This window comes from Prorops nasuta, unplaced genomic scaffold, assembly GCF_024137725.1.
Source record: "Prorops nasuta isolate Cenicafe-Biocafe unplaced genomic scaffold, Cenicafe_Pnas_1.2 PNAS00045, whole genome shotgun sequence".
Classification (NCBI taxonomy): Eukaryota; Metazoa; Arthropoda; class Insecta; order Hymenoptera; family Bethylidae; genus Prorops; species Prorops nasuta.
Window position 1 is genome coordinate 1142603 of NW_027116842.1, and position 20981 is coordinate 1163583.

Consider the following 20981-nt stretch of genomic DNA (forward strand, 5'->3'; position numbering starts at 1 on the left):
AATCATTAACAAAATGCATGTTTAACTTTTTTTCTTTAAATTGATGTGGAATTTAACTCTCCGATAGGTTTTATCATATATAAGAACAATTTTCCAGGAGACAATAAAACTTTCTTATTACTACGATTAAAGGAAAGTAGATGAATATTTTCTAATCGTTATTTAATATTCAATTATAATATAAAAAAGTATTAAAACCAAATATTTATCTACACTTCCCTAATTAGAATAGAAGAAAATTATTATTATCTCCAAAAAAATTATTCAAATTTAATTTTTTATAAGAATAACATTGAATATTATAATATGAAATATATTTTTTGGTACTTAATGATATTCTATTTCAGATTTAATTACAATAACATGTTTATTGTGTCATTGTGCAGGCTTGAGCTGTAATATTAAATAGAAGAAGTCAGAAATGATACCAGTTTGCCATAGAAGGAGCCATAGTGCTAAGTTAATGTTGAAAGTTGAATTTAAGGAAAAGGTGGAGGAATTAAAAAATTTGGAAGCCAATTCTTGATAGTGAAAGACTTGCAGGTGATTTTGGGCATAAACTCTTCGAAATATATGTCAATTAAATATTAAATATAATGATAACATCATCTAGAAATGAAACAATGAAAAGGAGTTATTATTTTAATATTTTCCATGTGATAGAACATACAGTGAATAAATTTGGGAATTTGGAAGCTACATACCTAAAACAAAAGGCTTCCATTGCATTAATTGGTGTATTTTCTAGTTTATATTAATCAAAAGAAAATATAAATGGCACTAGTCTGCTCGAGAAAGTGCCATAATGCAATGTTGATGTTGAGAATAACAGCTAAGAATATGATGGAAAAATGAGTTTGTTTATAAAAAAATCCTTGAATGCGAAGGGCTTACAGGTGATTTTAGGCTTTCGATTTTAGATTTAAAAACCACAGTTGATGAAAATTATAATACAATCATGTAGTTGTGTAAATATGAAAAGAATTCATGATTGCAACATTCTACATGTAATGGGGCATACAGTAAATTTATTTAGGAAATTGAAAGCTGTACATCTAAAAAAGAGGAGAGGATTCTATAGTATTAATTGGTGTATTCCCTAGTTTTTATTAATGAGAGGAAAATATGAATGTCACTACTTTGTTTGAAAAGAAGCCATAATTCAAAGTTGATATTGTGAGTACCAGTTACGAAAATGGTAGAAAAAGGAATGACTTTCTAAGCAAATCCTTGAGAATGAAGGGCTTGCAGGTCATTTTGGACATAAAATATTAGAAATATAAATCAAATAGTTAATGAAAATTATAATAAAATCATGTAGATGTGTGAATATGAAAAGAATTCATGATTTCAATATTTCATATATAATAGAGCATACGGTGTATAAATTTAGGAAACTAAAAGCAGTATACCTAAAAAACCGAGGTTTCCATTGCATTAACTGGTATATATTTTACAGTTTATATTAATCAAATGAATATATTAATGGCACAAGCTTACCAGAGAGATAGCCATAATGCAAAGTTGATAGTGAGAGTAACACCTAAGAAAAAGGAGGATTTAGAGGTATTTTAACTATTATATTCTTAAAAAACGTTATGAAATCCGACAAAAAACAGACCGCCTGTAAAAAAAGACGGCAAATACATAAATCATCCAGCGTAAAGAATATAGTGAAATAATATTTACAATTAAAAAAATTAGTGAAATCCAAATGTTAGGCAAGTATATATTTTTATCATGACAAAAGTTGAAATTTTGGAAATAAATAATAACACAAAAAGGTTACTTGCCGGGCCTGTTGTACGCAATGGCATAAAATAGCCACATTTTGAAGTTATTAGAAGCAACGCTTGTATTGTAAGATAGCGACATAGGTATGAACATTACGGGCTCGGCAAGTAACTTTTTTGTTACTATTTATTTTCAAAATTTCAACTTTTGTCATGATAAAAATATATACTTGCCTAACATTTGGATTTCACTAATTTTTTTAATTGTAAATACTATTTCACTATATTCTTTACGCTGGATGATTTATGTACTTGCCGTCTTTTTTTTACAGGCGAAGTCTGTTTTTTGTGGGTTGTATTATACAGCAAGTTTGATCGTCTCTATTTTTAAATCCAATTATCTCAATGACTATACATTTTTATGATTTAACTAAAGTTATTTTTTAAACGTTTTAATCCTTTGGCTGCGGGATTTCACGGATATGTGATGCACCAATTTTGCACAATTCTTCAAGTAGTGCGGGTGATACGGATCCATGTCGCAAACCAAAAAATATATATGGATACAAATATACTCGTACGTGTAAAACAATTTTAAAATTCTACAGATTAGGTTAATAAATATAGATATATTACTGAAAAAATTCAACCCGTTAGTCGGTTACACCTATTCACTTTGTTCGCAGCGAAAGGATCAAAAAAGCGTTCGATTGACATCATGAAATCATGAACATCAAAAACGGTTCACTTAATCTAGCGTTCTAGTAAATTTGATCTTCGTCACGTTAAAAACATTATGAAATAAATTTTCATCCTCGACATCTTCGAGAATATCGTCAAACTGAAGTTAATAGCTAATGTTTTTCGCGACGTGGTCGACGTAAGTGCCGTTTAAGATCGTTAAAAATTACTGCATGGGAGTTTGCGGGGTCGCTCATTGAGATTCATAAATCAATATGGCAGACGGAAATATTAACTGTGCCCCTAATTGGACGAAAACTAGCATCTAAAGTTATTTGAGTTTTTTTTTTATAAAATCGATCATATAATTCACAAGATCAAACTGACGGATCCAATATGGCGAACGGAAATACAAAAGATGTCCAAAATTAGACGCAAATTGGTAACTACAAATTTTGAGGATTTTTGATTTGAAATCTGAACATAAAACTCAAAACGTCGAAATGGTGGATACACATTATGACGGACAAATATACAAAATATATTTCAGATTCGATTAAAGCTGATATCTATCTATCTATTTGTATCGTAAGTAGGTAAATAAGTGAATCGCTTGATTTCAGTTTTGAAAACTGACTAGAAATAATAGAGAATACCTATTATTAACTATAAAAAGCAGGTGAAATTGCCAATATCTCCGGTCCCTGTCATAGAATACAAAAAATAATTAATGAATACTTCAACTACCAAAATCGATTAGAAAAATGGAAAATACTAAAGAGAAGTCACTTTATCAAGAATGTAAGACAGTCTACTCTCAAAAGGTTAGCAGCTTAAGGCCATTTCCCAGTAAATAAATGAGCCCGTTAAATGCTTTTTTTTATTTCTACATCTCAAATTAATTGGACACAAACAGTGTGTCCTGGAACTATACTATCGCGTTTCAATAAAAAGTTTTTATTTAAGCTGCTTGAGAAATATTTCCGATTAAGAAATACAGCTCAATTTTTAAACCATTTTATATTTTCAACTTATCTTCGGTTTTTTAATTCGCTTATTAACAACATTTCAATAAATACATACCATCAGGAAACGACAGAACCGAATGAAATCCGGGCTCAACCGTCGCTACACGTTCTTGTATAGAAGACTGGTCAAATGAGTCTGGCCACTGCACTGCTTTTATTTTGTCCGTGCATAAAGCACATGCTGGTAAAGTACAATCACAATTACATCTTATTGTAGTACACTTTACTGCTTGTTTAGAAACTTCATGCAAGCGATTCATTTGTATCAGCTTTCTTTTTTTGTAGCAGTTCCAGACGAAAGGACGTGTCCTACTACAAGATACTTCGGATTCTGAAGAACTAAAGTTTCCTGCACAACCTGATAAAATAGCATTGAATCCATTTAGTGCCTCTGTATTGTCCAATACCACTAGACCTTTCGAGGCTCTGATGTGACGCTGCAATTCATTATGTTGTCTTATTTTATACTCCAAATCAGATATCTGTGCTTGTAGCCAAGTCCATTTCGATGCAACACATGCTCGTTCTTGTGCATATTTCCACGTCCCTCGTTTTGATCTAGAACATATAATAAAGAGATAATAGTTTGACTAAAAATTAATCTGAATATCATAAAATATTAAAGGTTGAGTCAATTCTCAGCAGTTTCGACTGGAACTGCGAAAACAGGAATTGTTTAAAGTCGCGTTAATACTGCGACATGATTTTAGTCAATTCGTATTTTCGTATAATTTTAATAAAAATAAGTATTATACTTTGAAAAAAAAACTTCCTCGAAACCTGTTGTACAATTATCTCACTTGTAGCAACGTTAAAATCGAAAAATTCCCCAATAATTTTAATTGTTAAATTTTTGCAAAAAATCTGTATTTCCTATGCATTAATTATAATTCAAATATTATTATCCCAAAATATATTACAAAATTAAGCCTTTGCACTTGGTTGTCCTTTCAGAAGGAACGTAATGATTCCTGTCAGGTACCAGCTAAGTGCAAAGAGTTCAACAAAAACTCATTAGCAACGGCGTACTCTTAAGTTTATGTAAAAAATTTCAATATATTACACTTATGCGTTTCTGATTTTTTATGGGTCAAGTATATAAGGAGATTCAAGACCGACGAAAATAAAATTAAATTAAAAAAATCTTCTAATATGTGTAAATAAGAGCCAAATAAACTGTTTATAGCTTTTATTTAAAAATGCTGGGTGTATTAGAGACTAAGGCACAGGTAGACAAAGGAATTTGCTATTCTTAGAAAAGTTTATATTCCTAATATTTTAGAAGAAATTCTTGATTGAAATTTTTCGTCGGTCTTGGTTCTCCTTCAGGGACCGATTTAATTTAGTCAACGTACGTTAATTAAATTTGACATGAGTGCCTTTTTTGGTATACTGTTTACGATCCTAAGGTTAGAATTACGAAATTAAAAGTAATTAATTTGATATAACGACGGCTTATTTATGTTAAACTTAAGATTCCTAGAATAATTTAATTATAAATAAACAAATTCTATAAACAGGATAAAAAATTATAAAAAAAGTCGATAGTTTTGCCTTAACCCTTTGAAGGGGCAGACATTTTTTTTACATCATCTTCGACACTAAATATATACATAAAAAAGCATCATATAAACATTTTCTGAAATAGTGTTTTTAAATACTTAGAATCTCAGCTTTCGAATACCATTGTCAGATTTGGCCTATCAAGTTAAATGGAAAATGTACATTAGAGAATGTAAGAAAAAACAAGAATTTTTCCAAAATCTCACATGTTTTTGGTACGAAAAGGGCCATTGAAAGTATCGCAACCATGCTTAAATGTGGCAATGGTATTCGTTCCAAAATACCCTGGAGCATAATTTCAAACATTCAAAATGGCGCATTCAAGAGTGTGGTTTAAAGGTGAAATTATCGTGAAATACGCATTTTTTTTCAATATTTTGATCTTTTTCTTACTCAATTTTGCAAGTAATGTTCAATTCGTTACTTTTTGAACTTAAAAAGTAAAATTATTAATTCGGAACATGACACACAAGTACATATACATATATATATTTTTTTTGTGTTCCGGAGACTCTATTCTGGGTTAAAAATAATTTGCGAGACATTTGACCCGGTATGGCTTGCAAAGCAGAGGAAGTCAATAAGGTTGAAGAATAGAAGGATAGGAGTAAGACTGCGCAACCAAAGTGGTATACGCAGATGGGTTAGTTGTAAACTAAAGGAAAAGGGTTCCGAAATCATAATAATACAATAGTGCTACGAGCACTGAATAAAGAAAATAGATAAGTGGAACACGTTCTTAGCCTTGAGTGAATCGAGAATACGGTCCTAGCTTCGAGTAATCGAGAGATGTGAAAAGGATAAGTAGGAACAAGGTCCTGGAATAAGGTGAAGACGATGCTAGTGCACTTCAAAAAGGAAATAGGGATCAGAGTCCCTAGGTTCGACGAAATCGAGAGAGAGAGAGAGAGAGAGAGAGAGAGCGACCTGGCGCAGCTCGCGTTCTTAAATACATCTCAAGCAAAATTTAACTAGCGAGAAATGTGGCTCTTCTGTTACAGGCCACTATACTTTGTGTAGACTGGGACTATATGTAAGATATCACTCGTTTCCAATGTCAGCCATTGCTTTTCTTTATTTTTCGCTATTCGGTCACAGTAATCATTTGAACATGTCTTCTTTCGTGAAGAAACCGGAAGGAAGAGAGGGTATGAAGATACATAGTTTTACAGTCGTCCTTCATTGGCGCTGTCGTCGCATTGCTATAGTTTCTTACATAGTATATTGTAGTTACATTAGTATAATATCTTAATGGTAAGTATAGTTTGTTCTAACCTATATCACAGGTTGCCACAACCATTCCCCCCTAAGTAATTATGATATAATTAACTGATAAATGTTACTTTTTTCTTTTTGTACGTTTGTATTGGTTTATCCATGAGGTTTCCCCATTGATGTGGTTTGCAGTCTTCTTGTCTCTCTATCTCGTCTTCAGTGCTATCTTTGGAAATAAATGCAGGTTTTAATCTGTCAGTTGAGATGCATTTTTCTTCTCCCTCTGCCTTTATTTTGTAGATGCGATCATTAATTCTCTCCAGGACTTGATATGGGTCTCTATATGGAGGTTCTAAAGGTGCTTTTACGTGATCTGACCTGATGAAGACATAATCACAAGTGGAAAGATTCTTCAATTGAAAAATGCGTGATTTTATATGGTGAGCTGTGGGAGTTGGTCGAAGACCTCTCATGATTTTCCTATGCCGGTTGACGAAGATTTCAGGTTTTCTGCAGCCAATTCTTGATGTACGAAGAACTCACCAGGAATACGTAGAGTGGTACCATAGAGTAATTCTGCTGGTGAAGCACCTAGTTCTTCTTTGTATGCCGTTCTTAGCCCTAGAAGTGCCATTGGCAATAGTTCAGTCCATGGAATTGAGGGACTGCACATTAAAGCTGCTTTAAGTGACCTATGCCATCTTTCAATGATGCCGTTGGATGCTGGATGATATGGTGTGGTCCTGATCCTCTGTGCGCCAATTAAGTTAGTGAGTGCTCTAAATAGTGCTGCCTCAAATTGCGGTCCCTGATCAGTGGTAATGGTTAAAGGTGTTCCATATTGGCTGATCCAGTGAGTCATGGTTGCTTTGGCAATGGTTTCAACGGATGTTTCCTTCAGAGGTATAGCAGTAGGCCACCTAGAGAATCTGTCGATAATTGTTAAACAATATCTGTATTGATATACCTCTGGAAGAATTATTATATCCATGTGTATATGGTTAAATCTTGCATCTGGCATCTGTATGTGATTGGGAGCTGATTTGTTATGTCGATGAACCTTTGCTCGTTGACCATTTAAACAGTTTCTTGACCAGTTAGGTGCATTCCTTTCTTATCCCAGGCCATATATATTTTTCTTTCAGGAGTCTACTTGTTGCGCTGCCACTTGGATGTGAGATATTATGCACTACCTCAAAAGTTTTTTTTCTGAGTGATTCTGGTATGTACGGTCTAACAATACCTAAAGATATGTCGCAGAATTTAATGTGCCAGGTTCCGCTGTAAGGTGTTGCAGCTTAAGTGAGGATTCTTTTTGTATGTTTTTTATTTCCTGGTCTTTCTCCTGCTCTTCTTTTATCATTTCAGGTGTCAATACCGTTGGCATTCCTATCGTATTTATTCTTGATAATGCATCTGCTGCTTGATTCTCATCTCCTTTGATGTATACTAGCTCTGTTGTGAACTGGCCTATGTAGTCCAACTGCCTTAGCTGTCTTGGAGATGCTCGTTCTGTTTTCTGTTTAAAAGCATACAGCAATGGTTTATGGTCTGTGCGAACTATGAAATTACGACACTCCAGTTGATGCTGAAAGAATTTGATAGATGCAAATATTGCTAACAGTTCACGGTCATAGGCACTGTAATTTTTTTTACTTGTGCTTAGCTTTCTAGAGAAGAATCCCACAGGTGTCCAATTATTGTCCACTTTTTGTTCTAATGAAGCTCCTATTGCGTAGTCTGATGCATCAGTGGTTAATGCTAGCTGTGCTGAAGGTGACAGAAAGGACATTAGTGCTACTGACTCGATTGAGTGCTGAATGTTTTTAAATGCCTTTTCAGATTCTGCTGTCCATGGTACAGGCCTTCTATTATTCTTTTTTCATTCTTTTAGAAGTTCATTGAGAGGCGCCTGTGTGGTTGCTGCATTTGGAATGCATCTTCTATAATAATTGACTATTCCTAAGAATCTTCTTAATTCTTGCAGTCTTAGGTTTTGGGTAAATAGTTATGGCCTCTATTCTTTCTTGAGGAGGTTTGAAACCATATTTGTTAATTGTGTAACCCAAAAATGTTACTTCTTCCTTCCCCAGATTGCACTTGTTTTCATTAATTGTCAGGTATTCCTGCTTGAGCCTGGTGAATACTGTACGAAGATGATTTCTGTGTTCCTCGTGTGTTTCTGACATGATGATTATATCATCCACATAACAGAAAACGAAGTCTAAATCACGGAACACTGAGTCCACGTATCTTTGAAATGTCTGAGTGGCGTTGCGCAAACCAAAGGGCATAACCACATATTCGTACAAACCAAAGGGTGTGGTTATAGCAGTTTTTTGTATGTCCTCCTGCGCCATGGGTATTTGGTGCTAGGCTTTGTGCAGATCAATTGTTGAAAATACACGCTTGCCATGCAGCTTCTGTAACACATCTTTTATTAGTGGTGGCGAATATCTGTTTGGCACTGTTGCTGCATTTAACTTACGGTAGTCACCGCACAATCTCCAGCTTGTATCCTTCTTAGGTTACATGTGTATAGGGCTTGACCACGGGCTGCTCGATGGACGGATATATCCCTGTTCTAGCAGATAATTGATCTCTGATCTTGCTGCTTTAATTTTTCTCCTGCCTATTTCCTTGGGCGGTCTGGGACTGGCGGTCCAGTGGTTAATATGTAATGGTGAACTGATGAAACCTTTTTGTTTTGTGGAAAAGGTTTGGTAATCTCTGCAAATTCATAAAGTATGTCAGCATGATTTCCATTTGGTTGTATTGTTGAGATTGAGTGAATTGATGTTTCTACCATCTCACCTTTTGTGATTAGAGAGGTTGTGGTATCAATTAGCTTTTTGTTTTTAATATCAATCAGCAAACCGTAGTAGGTAATCATATCTGCTCCTATTATGGGAGTTTTTACGTCTGCTATGATGGTCTGCCATTTGAATGATCTCTGGAGTCCCAGATTGAGATGGAGAATCCTTGTTCCAAAAGTTTTTATTATACTTCCATTTGCCGCGTACAAGTTGAATTGTCCCATAGACTTCTTTTCTTGACTAGACGCTGGTGGTACAACGGTAATCACTGATCCTGAATCAATGAGATATTTGGTGTGATTGGATTTGTCGTACACATGTAGTCTACATTCCTCTGGCAATTTTATTTTGTTGCTGTCGTCAACTTTGCACGTTAACGACAGCAGTTTTAGTTTTCCTGCTTGCTTTCATATGCACAAGATTTGGTACATTTGTTTGATTTTTCTCCAAACTTTTTGTGGTAGTAGCAGATTGTTTTGGAGTCTTTATCCTCTGGTTTTTGCGTTGGTTTGCTACGTGAGCAAGATCTTCCTCTTGATTGATCTACCTTTCTTGTCAGATCTTTGATTGCTGAGGTAAGTTCCGTTATCTTCTCCTCTAATGTGTTTTTTCTTTCAGCTTCTGACCTGGATACCTCACTGATGTCTTGTGCTTGTGTAGAAAGCACAGTATACGCTGGGTTGGAGTCCATTATTTTATCTGCTATTTCAGTTAGAGGAACTATGTCTATGCAAGAACTGGCAGATAGTATACAGCAGACATTTGCAGGTAATTGCCTCATCCAGAGAGATCTCAATGCTTCTTTGCTTAGATTTGCCTTCTGCTAAATTGTTCATCTCTCATAACAACTGAGATGCTTTCTTTTCACCTAGCTCTCAGCCTGTGAGCAGACGTGTTAATTACTTCTCCTTGGACACTGAGAAACATTTTATCAGAGATTGCTTCAAATATTGGTATTTTTCTTCTTCAGGCGGAGATGATATGACGTCAGCTACCTGTTCCAGAACTTCTCCTTCAAGAGATGCTATTACTTGATAATACTTTGTATTATTGCCGCGTATATTGCGTGCATGGAATTGTGCTTCCGCTTGTATGAACCAAATTTTTGGGTTTTGCCTCCAAAATGGCGGTAGCTTGAATATCGTGGTCATCGAGACATTTTCATCCATGTTTCGGCGTATGAATTTTTCATCTCTTGAACTTAGAGGAGTTTCTATTTCGTCCTTTGCTGCTTCGTGTTGTTGAGGGTTTTTCTCATCGTTGGCAACAGGAGCTCTGTCCAGAGTCATTCTTTGTGTGATCTTCTATGAGGAGTGTCAGAATTTTGGATCCGTTTGGATAACGTTGAGGTCACCAATGTGGCTCTTCTGTTACAGGCCACTATACTTTGTGTAGACTGGGACTATATGTAAGATATCACTCGTTTCCAATGTCAGCCATTGCTTTTCTTTATTTTTCGCTATTCGGTCACAGTAATCAGTCGAACATGTCTTCTTTCGTGAAGAAGCCGGAAGGAAGAGAGAGTATGAAGATACATAGTTTTACAGTCGTCCTTCATTGGCGCTGTCGTCGCATTGCTATAGTTTCTTACATAGTATATTGTAGTTACATTAGTATAGTATCTTAATGGTAAGCATAGTTTATTCTAACCTATATCACAGGTTGCCAAAGAAACACTTGTGAGGCGGCCATCTGGCGGCATTGTGCCAAAGTAGGGACAATCGGATAGGGTATGGAAGCTATAGAGTGGTTTGCAGCGTGTGGAGGGGATGCCATGTGGCGCCATTTGGTATTATTATTTGTCACGTAACACTTATGAGTCTATCCTGTAGGTGCCTGTAGGTCATCATCAGTTAGTGACTATCTATAACGTTGTATTTTTGAAACACAATTATTTCAATGGCTTTATTGCAAAAATTAATTCTTTTTTGTTGGAGCCTTATTTTATGAAGTATTGTGCTCCTTCGTATAAACGAGTCTCATAGAAATCTTTCCAAATTCCAAGTGTGAAATAGAGGTACCTGCCTAGAATATAAGTGAGTAATCAATCATTTCTATTTTTTTATCGAGTGAAAACGGTTTTCATAATGATGAACTGATGGAAATCAAAGAAAGTATAAGTTGAACATGAGACTGAAATTTCTATTTTAATAATTTTCTTCCTAGAAACAGTGCACAAAATGGTGAAGAAGTTTGCTTTAATTTTTTGGACGGAATCGAAAAAGCAATCTGTAATTGATACTGTAATTCTTCCAAGACGCTTTTGCAGAGGTTTTATAACGCAGATTCCTTACAAAGATATTATGGGGAAAATTCTTTATTATAATGGAAAAATTCTTCAATTTGATGGTAAGTTTTGCATCCACTTATTAACATAATATCAATGTAAAAGTAATAAGAAGAATTACATGTTACCCACTTTCATATTCTACCTTTTAGTCAAACTTACCATATTAATTTTATTTCAGATAATAAAGAAAAACTTTAAATGACTTTGGTCAATAAAAACACTGGTGAAATTATATCATCCGAAGAGCAAGCATTTTCAGAAACAAGTACTATGACGCGAGGTAAGTTACAAAATTTAACAAAGAAAGACAACAAAAATAAAAAGGTCACTATTAAAAATATAGAGGAAACTATACTAACAGATAGAAATATTTTTCATAAAAATAAAAATACTTCAATCAGTAATAGAATAGAAATAAAACCAAAAAAGAAAACTGATGAGAATGTTGCAAATAATTGTAAAACAATAAATCTGACAAATATGACAGAACTCAGTGAAGAGCATAAGGTACAATATGAAAGTGAAAATCCTTTTAATTGTACAACAAGTTCTGAGTGTTCCGTAATGCAAATTAATCATAAGGATGATAATAATAATACTGACTCGACTTTTATGTCTCCTGATGGTAATATAATGACTAGAGGTCAAGTACAAAGTTTAAAAAAGTAAGATAATAAAATCAAAAAGGCACCTACTAAAAATGCAAATGAAAATATTATAAAAGATATCAATATTTTTCATGGAAATAAAAAGGCTCTAACCAGTAATAGGATAGAAATAAAACCAAAGAAGAAAACTATTGAGAATGTTACGAATAATTGTAAAGCTATGAATCTGACAAATATGACAGAACTCAGCAAAGAGCATAATATACAATATGAAAGTGAAACTTCTTTTTGTGGTTCAACAAGCACGAAGGACTCAGTAATGCAAATTAATCAAAAGGATGATGATAATAATACTGAGTCAACATTTATTGTTCCTGATGGTAATATAATTTTACACATTAATAACATTTTTTAATGAAGTTTAGTAATAAAAATTTGTTTTCAGTGTCAATGGAGACAATTGATTTGTTACAAAGATTTGTAACTCGTTTAAGGGAAATATATCAAAGAAATTTAAAAAATAATAGTTCAGCATTATCAACGGTATGCAAAAATTTTGTTTACTTAAAAATTTTATTTTTTTTAATTTAAAACATTTTAAATAATTTTTCAAATTCAGAAAGATGCACTAACACAGGGGCCAAGAAAGGTATGTATATTTCAATCATGAATGCTTCATTTATACTATAATTTATTTGTTCACTAATACAACATGTATATTTACTCTTATTGCTGCTACTTCAAACAGGTTGAACTGGATGAAAACAGCAAGATATTTATAAACCATAACAGATTAAATGCAATAAAAATCAGATACAATTATTACAAGACATGGAGAAAATCATGCACAGAAATTATAGTGGAAATATTTGGATCAAATTTAAAATATTTTTCTACCAAAGGTTGCCGCGGAACGGTGGGAATGAATCATAATATTTTTTATGGAGTTTATAGTAAGTTTAATTACTTTATATATTAATTTCACATTTTTGTTAATATAAAAATATTTAATTTGATTAATTTTTTCTTTAGATTACATTAAAGCAATAAATGCTGATATTAACAAAAAGGAATATACAAAACACCTTAATAAAATTTGTTCACAATCGTCGTCAAAAAAATTAAAATCACTAAAAAATAAAAATGAAATGAATAATCGTCAAACCGAAAATTAAGATACTTTATCAATTTTACTTTCTTTATTTACTAACATTTACGAAAATTGTTATACATTTATATCTTTATTTTGTAAACGACTAAATATTCCAATATGCAATATTTATATAATAAAATTGGATAACTAATTAAAAGCCTTCTTTTAATCTAATATTACTTCCATTGAATAAAATAAAACCAGGACATCAAGTTCTTCTTTTGACCTAAATAGTAAGACCTAGTTTTGCATCTATTTATGACTAATCAGGAAAAAACCAAAACTATGATTTTACCTTGTTTGCCCGAGTCGAAAAATTTGCCCTGCTTATAGTCTAATTCCTTTGATATTTTTGCAATGCCGATACAAAGCAAAGATCTTATTTCGATCTAATCAGACCTGATATTGACCTATTCGAAATATTTTGTAGATCAAAAATAGGCCATGACAAATTTATTTACTACAAATTTGGTCTACTTTTGAACTACATTAGATGAAAAGAAGGTTATACTAAAATTTGGTATAGTTTTCAACTACATTAGACCAAAAAAAGGTTATGCTATAAATTTGGTTTGATTTTAAACTAAATTTTCCCAACTTCTACTCGCCGACACTAGGTGGCTACCGCGCGGAGCGATCTCGCTCCCAAATTATTTTTTCGCGATATACTTAAATACGTCCAGAGCGGAACCAGATCAGGGTTACTCAATCTAGGTCTAGACTGGGGTGGCCGGGTCAATTCTCTCAAAAGTGTTAAACTTCTCATTTATATAAGGATCAGATTAGATTTACCGTACATATCTCGACGTATAAATGTTTGCTACATGACCTATCTACACTTTCAATAATCATTTTTTAATTTAATTCTTAATCTGAACACAGCCGAAGTAATTTTAGTAACCATGTCCTTATTTAAGCCTACTCAGATAAGTCACAACCAGATTATAAGACTTGGTTTTGACCCTAAATAGTCCAAATGCAGGTCACTATTGTAAAATCTAGAGGCCTGTTTTTGAACTAAATTTTAGGTTAAAGTCAGACCAAATGTTTCGACTCGGTTGTGGAAGAGGTGCACAATATTTTTCAAGATAATATTGATTTGGAAATAAGTAAGTTATATTTGTTATTAACCTTTTAGAGTATAAATTTTGATATACTTTCATTAATAACACATTTTTACTTCATTTCAGCATTTGAAAATTAAATCTAGGAATGAAAATGTGTAGTATTTTTTTATTGCTTTTATTTATAATTAAAAATATAGTTTAAAAATAAATAATTTTCGTAAATAATTTGTATAAACTTTTTCAGCAATTACAAATTCATCAGCTTCATTCGAAATTGAGGGCGAAATTGAAAATTTAGAAGCACAAACGAATAATACACAAGCTTCAGCAGAATCATTTTTAACACAAATTAAAAAGTGAGTAAAAGACCATAAGCCTACTTTAACAAGAAAAGCTGTGAAGATTAATTACAAATACTAAGAAGTGATGGCCACAGTGAGCTCCCTCAAACGCAAGCAGCACTATTAAGTATACCCAGATCATCAACATATGATATTAAAATTATAAGTAGTTTAAAAAATTCTACTGAATTTTACATATATAATGGTATACAGAAAAACTTACGAAATCAAATACCAAATGGTACACACACGACGAACGAAATATTGAAATATTAATAAATATAGATGGTGGATGACTTTTTAACCATTCAAATAAGTAGTTTTGGCCTATACTTGGTTTAATTTACAATACAAAATATAATTCAAAACCATTTCTGATTGCTATATATTATGGAGATTCAAAATCAACCAATTCAAATGATTTCTTATCACATTTTGTGAGAGTCAACAAATTTGGTAAAAAATGGTTTGGTTATTGGATTAAAGAAGTATCAATTTATAATTAAAGCTTTTATATGCGATACTCCTGCAAGATCATTTATTAAATGAGTAAAAGGGCACGGCAGTTTCTAAAGTTGTGAACGATGTACTACAAAAGATGTACATATCAATAAAAAAAGAGTTTATCCTGATGTAAACTGTCCTGCTCGAACAAAGCAGGCTTTTGATTCCAAAAGTCAGATTCAACATCATCAAGAAGGGATAACAATTTCATTAACAGAAATTCCGGGGCTGGACTTAGTGCGTGATGTTGCTCTCCAGTACATGCATCTACTATGTTTGGATGTGATGAAATCCTTACTTGAGAAATGGATTTATGGTGATTACACGTTAAAAAATCTATGCATACTATTCATCGTCGAGAAACTAATAAATACATAGAGAAATTTAGAAAACCATCTATACCGATTGAGTTTCAAAAAAAGAATTTGGATATGTATGACTAAGCTAATTGGAGGTCACTCAACATAGATGGTTTCTTTTTTTTTGTAGCTTTATACTAATGAAAAATATATTTAACGAAGATAATATAAACATCTTTTATTATTAGTGACTGCTTATCGTATTCTTTCTGATGAAAGTAAGATTACTGAATAGTATATACAAATGGCAAATAAATAATTTGTTACGTGAATTTTTTATATCAATGGAAACTCATTTTGGTTTAGACCCTAAAGTAATGAACTTTCACATAATTTAATTCACCTTGCTGATGATGTGAAATATTTTCATACATCGATATCAAACATATCAGCATTACCTTTTGAAAACTTTTTAGGATATTTAAAACAAATGGTTCATTCCCCTTCTCCACATGTTCAAGTTTTGAAACGTCTCGGAAAATATGAATCGACTTTTTCCGAAAAAATTACTTTAAGAAATTCAGATATAAAAATATTTGGTAGAAAAAAAGTCGTTCGGAATACTGAGGAATTGAAACACATAAAAATAAAGGACAATTTTATAATTAGCAATTCCTTGCCTGATAATATCGTTTTATTAGATAATAATAAAATTATTGTTATCAACAAAATTTTTGTACATGAGAATAAGGATTTTTGTATTAGTGGCTCAAAAATAAAAAAACTAGAAAATAGCTTTTTTGAATCTTGTCCTTCATCTATGGTTGGAATTTGGAAGGCTTCAAGATTTGCATCTAATGAAGAATTCGAATGTTCTGCTGAAAGAATAAAAAGCAAATGTACCCCAGTAAAATTGGATGCTCATATGTATATTATACAATTTTTAAATAGTTAAGAACTACATAGAAAATATTATATGTATATAGTATAAATGGAGTTAATTCAGCAAAGTAAGAAGATTTTACATATACATAGTATGTTGCATATTGTATACAACAACACATATGCATGCAAAACACAAATGAAACTGGTGCAGCCTATAGCCAAATTAGCCACGCTATACCCATTTCTATCGACGCGCGACGCATTTCTTGTGCTTTGTGAGAGATTTGACCCGGTATGGCTTCCAAAGCAGAAGTCAATGAGGTTAAAGGATAGAAGAATAGGAATTACACTGCGCAACCAAAGTGGTATAGGCAGATGGGTTATTTGTAAACTAAAGGAAAAAGATTCCGAAATCGTATAATACAATAGTGCTAAGAGCACTGTAATAACGAAAGGAATAGATAGGAGCACGACCTTAGCCTCGAGTAATCGAAAGGACGGCCCTAGCTTCGAGTGATCGAGAGCTGCGAGCTAGCGCGGCTCGCTGAGTTATAGAATGTACGGGTAAAATTTAACTATCGAGAACACTCCGCGAGGCTGCCATCTGGCGGCGTTATGCTAAAGTGGAGAGTGTGGAACAGAGACGGAGAGTTTGCTGAGCGAGGTGGCCCAAGAAACCTGGACCGCTAACACCAACACACCTCCGATCTTCAACATAGTTATATTCATTGAAAAATAATTGGTTATTCGACGATTATATTGTTCAATTTCCTTTTTATAGTAACAGCAGGTAAATATATATAAATTTTATACGATTAATAAACTATTTACTTTTCTTAAGAGGCATGTAAAATGCAGGTTATAATAACGATAAATATTCTAATTCTTACAAACATGCAAACATTGATATTTATCTTTTTACTCCTCTTGATTATTATATATTATTGCAAACGAAATGTTATAAAAATATGTTAATTGCAATACGCCTTATAATATAAATTAAAATATTAAATATTAATAAATAATATTATATTTTAGATAAAAGATTTAGAGTACCCAACTTCTTTGCAGAGAAGACTAAATTTGTAATTGTTTCTTTTATTGCAAAAGAGAAGTCTCAAACAAAGAAGGGAATTGCTTGTGATTCAGTAGACATAGTATATAAACAATGGATTATTTGTACAGCAGAAGGATGGCATACAAAATATCCACCTATGAAGGAATATCAATTCGTTGATAAATATATGAAAGGATGTAAGAAGTACAATCCTGAATGGAAATCTTATCCAATTAAAATTTTACAAGTGACTTGTATGTAATCGTTGTTTTTTAAAAAATTGAATTAGTTATACGGTTTTAATTATGAATGCATAACTCAAGGAGTTCTGTTTACATTAATGCAAATATAGCTTTGAAATTTTGTATACACTTGTAATACTGTTGCGAGTAGAATATATCAATTTTACTAAGCTACGCAGTTACAATATGAAAATAGTTCTTTAGATTTTTGTAACTTTTTAGTGATTACGAAAGGAATTATTAAAGTTATATTATCTTGCTTGCAATTATTCTAATAAATTTAAAAGTTCATTCTGAAGTAATGTCTATTCAAATAAGATTATTTCATTGATAGATTACTAGTTGTTAAGTATGGAACTTTTTATTACCAAATTACAAATAATATTTTTATATCGTTATAATTTATTTTATTTATTAGGTATATGTGAACAAGCTATGAGACGTTTAGATCGAGCATACAAAACCGACAATGTGTATGCAACAAAAAGTGAACAATGAAATGCCAGGTACATTTAAAAGTAAGTAAACCTCTTTTTGGTATATAGCTCTACAATATTGCACACATAATAGTTACATGCACTTTTCTTATATATAATTGAATTTATATTTTAGTTGTAGATGATTTAAATAAGTCTGATGAATCTCAAGGAAGAAATAAAAATTTAAGTGAATCCTTCTCCTCGATTGATAGTATGATAATGCATAGAAACGGGAACAAAAAAAAAACAAATAACCCACACAGGTTCAAATGAGCCTCAAGATGAAATTTGTGAAGACAATGTTCATAATTGTGGTAAGTTAAATAATATTACAGAATTTCAATCATTATAGCTAAATGTTTTCAAATTAAGTCATCTTTATATAGAAAATTGATTTATATGATTAATAAAATTTAAATTCATAATTTATTGCAGTAGAATAAAGTATAATAAAATTCATTGAATTTGTAACTAAAAATTCTACCTTGCAGTTTTTTTAAAAGATGTAGAATGAATAATTACAAGTATTCTTGGCGTAAAGAATAGTATTTTATACGACTTAGAGAAAGGTTTGATAATGTTGAAAGTCATAAATTTAATAGTGTATTATTGAACAACAAAAGAAGTTCATTAAAAGAAAAAAGAAAAAATGATTTTAGGAATAACACTAGCAGTGGCTACCATTGAAGAGCTTAACAAATTAGAGAAAATTTTAGAATACGAGGAAAAAGCAGACGCTTTTGTAAGTTTCTGTGGATTACGCAAGTATTTAAAATTTATAAAAATATATTTATCTTTTGTTAAAAAGTAAAAGTATTTTTTATTTTAGAAACACATTATACAAGTGTCACAATATGGATCGGAGAAATCATACCACGCCATTATGGAAATAATTCCATACATAATGAAAATGGAGATACAACTAAAATATAGTCGAGCTGGAGAATTCTACAAAAAAAAAGAAAAGCTGAGATTCAAAAATACGCTAACTTTCCAAAAATTAAAAAAAAAGTATAAAATAGTTATCTTATTTATATACAATAATATTATTACGTTATACGCAATTATATCAGTAATATAGTAACTTATATTTACTTTCTCATTAAAGATATTGTTAAACACAAGTTTTCTATACCTGATTCACTTGTTATAACAATGAAAAGTAAATATTTGGCTCGTGCTAGAGACCGAGAAGGAGGATATAAAAATAGAAAACAACAATCAGATAATTAAAAATATATAGTTTGCGTTTTTTTTCTCATTTTTATTATCATAAATTGTATTAATCAACAAAATGATGCTGCAAGGTTCTTTTGAAAAAAGAGAAAAATTTGAGTTTTTTATTCTATTTCCATGTAACATTTTTTAAAAATAATATTCAATATAATTTTTAAAAATTTATCTGGTTTTGATATAAAGATATTTAAACAGTAATATTCCTTCACTGCTTGCAATACAAGCGTGGCCTAATCTCGATCAAAGCTTGGTAATCAAGCTACATCATTTACTAAGTGCTTTGCTAGATGGCGTCATAGATGAGGTTTCTCATTAGTGCTTGAATATACTAGAGTTAGTATCAGGGTGGAAGGTTAACATCGCACTTCCTTGAAAGAGGTGATTCCTAAAACCTTTCTAAACAAAACTCCGTTGTCCATTTTTAAATCTAGCCCCTGGTTAAGAAAAGGTAAAAGATAACATTTTGCGCGCCATTATGTATTACCTTTATGAATGTAGTAGTATTGGTACGTATGTGTGACAAGTGAGAGTGAGAGAGATCAGAGAGAAGTTGCTGCTGACTTTTCGCTCTCCCCTTTTATTGATTATTTCGGAATCGGTGAGAAGCTGCTGCCGGTTTGCTATTTTGCCTTTATATTGATGAATGGGAAATTATGAAATTTAATTCGCGTTCTCGTGCAAAAACTAACGCGTACGTCTAATTTACTTACGGAGAATCTTGATTAAATGTTATTGCACGTCTTCACACAATTTAATTTTCGATGCCAAATAATTAAATTGTATGAGGACGTACAATAACATTTAATCAAGATTCTCCGTAAGTAAATTAGACGTACGCGTTAGTTTTTGTGCAAGAACGCGAATTAAATTTCATAATTTCCCATTCATCAATATAAAGACAAAACAGCAAACCGGCAGCAGCTTCTCACCGATTCCGAAATAATCAATAAAAGGAGAGAGCGAAAAGTCAGCAGCAACTTCTCTCTGATCTCTCTCTCACTTGTCACACAAACATACCAATACTATTACATTCATAAAGGTGATACATAATGGCGCGCGAAATGTTATCTTGTACCTTTTCTTAATTAGGGGCCAGATTTAAAAATGGACAACGGAGTTTTGCTTAAAAAGGTCTCAGGAATTATCTCTTTCAAGGAAGTGCGGTGATAACATTCCGCCTGTATAAGCTAGATGATTGATGTACTTGCCACTATGTTTTTACAAGCAAAGCTTGTTTTTTGTGAGATATTTTATAAACAGAATATATTTTTGAAATTATAACTATATAGTTTTGTCTAACTGTATTAATAATTATAAATAATTCTTAATGTGCTGATATATGATGATAGGATAGATGTGATATATTATTGAATACCTTGTCAAACGTGTATTTTAAACGGTTGTTAAGCAACAAATGAAACATAATTATACTTAGTATCTAATTCGATTTCTCCTTTCAAATTTATTAATATTTTTGTATTTAGATTATTTTAATGTATCTTTATTTGTGTATTTAATGGCACAACTAAGTAAATATAAAGTAAATCATAGATATTTTACTTAGAGACTTTTATTACTCAAGCTTAACAATCTCAACATGATAAATATAGTGAAATGATTTAATATATTGTGAAAACTGAAAGCTGAACATTTAAGGGGCTAGACCACTCTAAAGGAAAAAATAGGACAATTTAAGAATTAATTTTAGCAAGAACATAGGATCAATTGTAATACTTTGTATATTTTTATGAAGCAACAATTAAGCTTGAAAACGAGATTTTTTA

At 31.9% G+C, this 20981-nt stretch overlaps 1 protein-coding gene and 1 long non-coding RNA gene across 3 annotated transcripts in view; one reads left to right on the forward strand and one right to left on the reverse strand.

Moving 5' to 3' along the window:
- Positions 1-20981, reverse strand: part of nsl1 (non-specific lethal 1) — a 119579-nt gene that overhangs the window by 77407 nt on the left and 21191 nt on the right. For both annotated transcript variants that reach the window (XM_066744530.1, XM_066744531.1), the window contains exon 3: positions 3498-4000. In XM_066744530.1, coding sequence (XP_066600627.1) covers positions 3498-4000 — 503 coding nt within the window. The remainder of the gene's footprint in view (positions 1-3497; positions 4001-20981) is intronic.
- Positions 16632-19154, forward strand: LOC136784058 (uncharacterized). The gene is made up of 6 exons (XR_010824361.1): positions 16632-16973; positions 17222-17494; positions 17901-18000; positions 18095-18275; positions 18621-18703; positions 18791-19154. It is a non-coding gene; the product is annotated as an uncharacterized lncRNA (long non-coding RNA).